Below are 6,989 nucleotides of genomic sequence, written 5' to 3' on the forward strand. Positions count from 1 at the left end.
CTAGAAAAGATACCTTAAATATCATTACAAAGTATGAACAGACTAACGAAACATTTTGGTTAGAGAGGTAGCATTAGATTAGCCATTTTTGTTATATGCTGTATGTTGTTGTGTCAGAAATATATTCATTAATAATTCTGTGAAACTCAGAAATAGCACTCACTCATAATACTCATATCTAACTGCTTATGATTGGCTGTCGTCCAGGTTCCCTACCAGGAGCTTGGTGGGAAGACCCTTGTGATGTCTGTCTATGACTTTGACCGCTTCTCCAAACACGACATCATCGGTGAGGTGAAGCTGCCCATGAACACCGTGGATCTCGGTCAGCCCATCGAGGAGTGGAGAGACCTGGAAAGCGCAGAGAAAGAGGAGGTACACCCTGAGTCCCATTCTCATTTCCCATCATCAGAGCAGATTGCAAATATTTAGAAAAATGAGCAACAAATTAGAGGATTTAATGGATTTATTAAGAAGTGATAAGATAGCCAGATGGTTTATAGGCAACTGAAATACATAATGACTGTTCTGCAATAATGAATAACCAGTTAAACTAAATTAAGAACCTTAATTTGATTATTGACAAATGTATGTCTCAACTCCTTTGTTGCATTATGTTTATAAACCCATTTAGATGTTTAAAATTGATTTGGTAAATACAAATATTCATGGTGAGAGTTTCCTATTGATCTTCTGCTCATAACACTTTCATCAAATTTATAAACAATTCCCATTCTAATGAGCTCCTTCTCTGAAAATGATGAATACAAATATTACCACAATACTTATGGAAGTGGTAGCACTGGCAAAAAAAGGAATTTCAGGGGAACTAAAAGTGTGTGTGTGTGTGTGTGTGTGTGTGTGTGTGTGTGTGTGTGTGTGTGTGTGTGTGTGTGTGTGTGTGTTTATATGATGGCTGCATCTATGTGTGCATGTGTGTACAGTACTAGTAAATAGTCTGGACATGCCTGATTAAGATAATAAGAAGCATGCATTCAAAGACATTTGATCTAAAGACTTGTGCTTAAAAGCTTGAAATTTGTGTCTTAGACAAATATAAATACTGAAGTTGATGCCTGTGTAAGAATTTCTTTCCAAATTGTTTATAAGATAGTTTTGATTTGTTCAACACTTTTTTTTGCCAACGCATAATTCCATTTGTGTTATTTCATAGTTTTGATGTCTTTACTCTACATTTACTATTTTTCTTCTATGTGGAAGATAGTAAAAACAAAGCAAAAACCCTTCTATGAGTAGGTGGTGCTATACATGTGCATACGCATGTGTGCATGTGTGTGTATCGCCCTCACTCTGTGCTACTGTATTGAAATAGCCCGAGAAGCTGGGGGACATCTGCATCTCTCTCCGCTACGTCCCCACCGCCGGGAAGCTCACCATCTGCATTCTGGAAGCCAAAAATCTCAAGAAGATGGACGTGGGTGGACTGTCAGGTAAACAAATGCTCGCTTCAAGGTACATAACCACACAAGCGGTAGGCTGGGGCACACTGCACCGCGCCGCAGGAGACAGAGTGAGTGAGGAGCAGCGAGCGCAATCACACATGCTACACACACAGACCGACAGCGTCACTTACCGACATGCAGGCAGCCAATTACACCGAGAGGATCATTGCGGGCTTTGCTGGGTGTCTAATTCAAAATGCTGCCTCAGATGAATGGCGGATGCGAGCAGGGAAATGATTAGACTGACTGGTTAGGATTTGTGTGCCGGTGTGCATTATAATGTCCCTAAGGATGCTCAGATTGCCCTGTGGTTCTGGTGCCTGCGTAGCTTTGCAAGCACTTTCCTCCATTGTGTCCTTCCCACAGGCAATCCCTGCAGGCTTCCTTTGGGCGCCACCTGCTGGTTGCTTAGGGAAATAAATAAATAAATAAAACAAAACTGCCTCACTGAAACCAGTGAAGTTCCAACACTCCCCACACACTTGCCTAATTAGCCTTGTGTGTTTTGTGTCTAGACTACATTTTTTTATGCAAATTCCAGCTATGGCCTACTCCAGCAAACCCGTTAATGGGAATTGCTTTCAACTGAATCATATACAGTGCCAGAACTAAACGTAGATGAAGCACATAACGAAGTTGCATTTTAAGTGGAGGGTACTGAGTCAAACTGTCGCCAGCACATGCTTGTCTTTGCAAGATAAAAGGACTGTTTTCATGTAATGAGTCTGCATGGGGCCATCAAAAACACTGGCTCTAGTCAGTTAAATATTACCTTTTAACCCTTCATATTCTTCTCACGCTGTTTCAGTAAATGTGTTTGTCGGCTTGCCTTTGTGCAGATCCATACGTGAAGATCCACCTTCTGCAGAACGGCAAAAGGCTGAAGAAGAAGAAGACCACAGTGAAGAAAAACACTCTGAACCCCTACTACAACGAATCGTTCAGCTTTGAGATCCCTCTGGAGCAGATGCAGGTAAAGCACATTCCTGCCAAATGTGAACTCTTGCATGTTTATATGCTTATGGCACTCCTAAGCACCATCTGACAGACTGTATACATACATTGATAGATTTATATTTCATTCTATTTTAAACACCAGACTGAAAATACATACATGGAACACACAGACCCCCCCCCCCCCAAGGAGACTGAGAGTTGTAGCTATAGTACAGTACAATACAGAAGTATCATACCTTTTTCAAAGAGACTTCAAAGACATTTTCCCAGTGGAGCCATGCATTAGAGCATCAGAAAGTTTGCCTCATCAATAAAAGATTCACCAGCATTGGGAAAGAGAATGTCATTTTCTTATGTCTTCTGAATCATAAAAGCAGGTGCCATGGCAGAAATGATATGTGCCATCATATGTGCTCCCACAGGATATGATATGCTCCTTTTGCTTAGTTCTGGGAGGTTGAGGATAAATGTGTTTTTGATGCGAATTTCCCTCTAGAAAATCCAAGCCGTGATCACAGTACTGGACTATGATAAGATCGGCAAGAACGACGCCATCGGGAAGATCTTTGTGGGCAGCAAGGCGACGGGCACGGAGCTCAGGCACTGGTCCGACATGCTGGCCAATCCGCGCCGCCCCATCGCCCAGTGGCACCCGCTCAAGCCAGAGGAGGAAGTGGACGCCACCCTGGCAGCACTGGCCGGCAAGAAGTAACCCCGCCCATCTCCCGCCCCCACCCTGCCCCCCACCCCGACTAACCTACTCGATATCCTACACTGCATGAAATTCATGGGCTACCAACACTGCAAACATGTTCAAGTAAAAGCTGAACAAAAAAATGACAACAAAAAAAATGTTAAGCAACTAACAAGAACAACCTTTTTATATAGACTTCAGCGACTTCCATTCATAGAATGAGTGTAGAGTAGGGGGGGAGGCGGCTGTACCGGTCAACTCGTAATCCTTTAAAATGCATGTTGCTTCGGAAGTAGAAAGTCACATTATTGTTTGTTTGCAGCTGAGGTGGGAAACTGATCTGGTGCACTGAAGCTTGGAAATAGGGGATGTGGTTGCAGCCCGAAAAGTGAGAAAAACATGCATTGATCTGGGTATAGCAGTGCGTGTGTCATCTTCGCCTGTGTGCTCTGTTTCCTTCCGAAATAGCATGCCAACACTGCTGTCTGGGGCTTGACCTGGTCAGGACAGGTTCACTCATGAAGTGCCTGCCCAAACTCCACACATAAATCAGCTGTTGTGCAGACCTGGTTCATGACTGCAGTCCATTACAAGGGCTGGGCAAAGAGGAGGGATAGGGGAAAAATATTCCACCAATAAATCAGTCACTTTTTTTCTATTATGTTTCTTCTATCCAACCTATCTCAGCTACAATGTTGAGAAAATGTCTCTGGGCTCAGAAATGCCATTCTTTCTGAAGAGTAACAGAGCGTTCTGTACAGTCTGGGGGGAAAGATTGGGAGTGAAACCCCAATCCCTCACTCTAGAGGAGTGGCTTGTGATAGATGTAGGGGCTGCGCACTGTAAAACGCTAAGTTTGCAAAGCGTAAAACTTCATGATTCCAGTTTCTTTAAGTGGATTCAGCTGAGCCAGACTGGCCAAAATGAAAGCCTGAGGTGGATCAACTGATCAGCCCATAGGCTTCCACTGTATAGCCTGAATTGTTTATGATTTGGTATGTTTTATGGAGAACCATGTCTTCCGGCCAATCATAACCTCTGTGTTAAAGACTGGATTTCAGGAACAGTGCAAATGTGATGTTTGTCAGGGTATTTCCCTGCTTTAAGTCTGTACACCTGGCTATGTGAACTTTGTTTCAAGCATAAATTACCAAACTGCTGAATTAAATTGCACTAGATGATATTTTTATTTGATCAGCATTGCCATTATTCCTTGGTCTGCCTGGTTTTGCACTGTAGTATTTTTAATCTATGTTGGCTGGACCCAATAATGGTCCAGCGACAGATCCCTGATCTATTTCGAATGTGTACCAAAAGGATGCCAGAGACATATGTATGCCTTTGCCTTTAGAACATGCATTTAAATGCCTCTCTACAGACCTGTGACTTAATTCACACTGGTCTGTGCAGCAGCCATTTGAGATCTGGGGTTTCAGGGAAGAGGTGTAATAGCATACAATATGCTGTTTAATATCCAGGAGCAGGTTGAATTTGTGCTGTTATGTAAAATCCAGAGCTAGCCCAGGACGTGATGGCATTTACATTGGAGGACCAAGCAAAACCTGCCCTGCAGCATGAAAGCAGCCATCTCCTTGAATGCGAAACCCCCCCCCCAAGGTGGCTAAACGACCAGCTAAATGGACTCACTACGCGCAGGGAGCACTGGTCTGGGTCTGAATAGGACATTTCATTCTCCCTTTAATGTCACGGGGGCTTAAAGTGTAAAAGGCTCCTGCTCACCTCACCTTGCATTTCACAGAGAGCTAAATATCACCTCCATGCTGAAACCCCTTTTTAAATTATTTATTTATTTATTTATTTATTCGTTTGTTTGTTTGTTTGTTTGTTTCCTGGTCCACGTCCACACTGCAATTGACCCTACTGTTTAATCCATCTGTTTGCAAGAAGCTTTTCCACAGATTGTATACTTCTGTATAATGATTACAGAACACATGATCAGAACACAAGATCTGTTCAAGGAACTGTACTGACACAATTGATTCATGTAACACGTTTGTAAAGACCTTGTCTGCAGAATGTTACAGGCTACTTTGATTCATGTGAATTGCCCTTGAAAATGAATTGGCAATAAAAGCTTCATTCCCATGTAAATATGGATGGATATTGCAAAACAAAGTGCGTTTGGTATTTTTGCTCCATGCACGTACCAAACTAGATCAAAATTTAAGCCAGTGAATTGATACCCATTGATTTTCTTAAAAAGCCTGCATGTCTTCTCATATAACACATTTGGATTCTTTCTGGCATTGCACACAAATGCAAAGTACCACAAGAATGGATAATGGGAGACTGTGATTTGATTGTAATGGCCAAAAGTTTGTCAGACTTTTAAAATTGGTTCATCAAGGTCTTTAGATATTCACATTTTCCTTGCTATCCCTTGAGCTTAATGATTGGTGGATGTTTCTCCTCTTTTTAATAGCTGATGAAATGTAACATGAGCTTTGCCCTGTAACTTCACCAACACTTGCTACATATGATAAGTTCTGACACAAAAATAACACATCAAAGCTCTGGAGCTTGTTATTACATTTCCATGTCACCTCATACCTCTGTTGACCCAGGAAAGCAACACTAAACAATAAAAGACAACATGCAAGCATTCAAACAAACCATTGGTGTGTAGTTTTGCCTATATATACATAGTTCATATTTGTTAATACTGCATGTTTCTATACAATACTGTAAATAGCAGCATGTTTTGGAAACAAAGCAGAAATCTATTGTGTATGTGCGTGTCATTTGTCATTTTAATAATAAAACGAGGACAAAAAAAGATGCACCGACTGTATATTTTCTAAATAAAATAAATATGTATTTTCCATGAATGGGTACGGGAAAGAATGTACAAAAATAATAATAGTAATATATTCAAACTCTATCCCTGCCTGAAATACATGTGAACAAGAGTGTCAGTTAGTGCTGTGTGTGAATCTGTGTAGGATGATGATGTTTCCGCATGCTTGCTGTATTTTTGTGAAATTTTGTTGTCTTTTTAATTTTATTTCTTTCTTTAAAGTACATTTGATTTAATGTTTGGTTCTCCTATTTCAGTAGAGGTCACGTAACACATAAATGCACTTGTACACGGGGGGGCTCCAAGGAAAAGTAGGAAGATATAACTTTAATCATCTTATGTCTTATGTCTTGCTTCTCATAAATTCATGATTCAAAGTATATGCTAGCATTAAGTGGATAGTTTGTCTCTAACTTTGACTCGAGGATAGTGCCATACTTTCCGCCATTTAAATGGCAATTTTCATTCAGTGCTGTCTGGACAACTTCTTGCTCGAGAAACTGAACAAAATAGTATGCTTTATATTTGTCATTCACAGCGATAAATATATGTATTATATTAATGTTTTTAGCGTCACAGTCAGCTAGCCTGGATGATACGAACATAATATATGTATATGAACACAATAGTGCTGAAAGTAATAAAACACTACACTAACTTCCTCAAAACTTGGAGCTCCCTCTCTGTACCATTTTTAAAGTTGTATTTTTGTCTGTATTCCAATATTTCTTATGCTAAAAGTCAAATTTTACAGGCTAGATTAACTATGTGTGTATGCGTGGATACAGATTGTTAAACGAATTCAAAAAGCCATATGACTCGAGCGCTAACACCTTAGAGCTCAGCAGTGTAGAGAGTGATTTCCTAAGAACATCACTCTGTTTGCTTAACCCTGTGAATAGCTTCAGCATAGTGCATTAAGAGTCCCTTCTTAATCCACTTTCATATCATCAGGGTAACTAAAACCAAGCAAGCTAATTTGCAGTAAAAGTCATTTTGTATTCTGTTTTGTCTTCAGTAAAAGTCATCCTTTTGCTTTACTCATTTATCAAGATAT

At 40.5% G+C, this 6,989-nt stretch overlaps 1 protein-coding gene across 3 annotated transcripts in view; it reads left to right on the forward strand.

Moving 5' to 3' along the window:
* Positions 1–5,914, forward strand: part of LOC118780474 (synaptotagmin-2-like) — a 93,133-nt gene extending 87,219 nt beyond the window's left edge. For all 3 annotated transcript variants that reach the window (XM_036532978.1, XM_036532977.1, XM_036532979.1), the window contains 4 exons: positions 208–375; positions 1,334–1,451; positions 2,303–2,436; positions 2,917–5,914. In XM_036532978.1, coding sequence (XP_036388871.1) covers positions 208–375; positions 1,334–1,451; positions 2,303–2,436; positions 2,917–3,132 — 636 coding nt within the window. In that variant the 3' untranslated portion in view covers positions 3,133–5,914. The remainder of the gene's footprint in view (positions 1–207; positions 376–1,333; positions 1,452–2,302; positions 2,437–2,916) is intronic.
* The last annotated feature ends 1,075 nt before the right edge of the window (positions 5,915–6,989 follow it).

Source organism: Megalops cyprinoides, chromosome 7 (genome assembly GCF_013368585.1).
Source record: "Megalops cyprinoides isolate fMegCyp1 chromosome 7, fMegCyp1.pri, whole genome shotgun sequence".
Lineage (NCBI taxonomy): Eukaryota > Metazoa > Chordata > Actinopteri > Elopiformes > Megalopidae > Megalops > Megalops cyprinoides.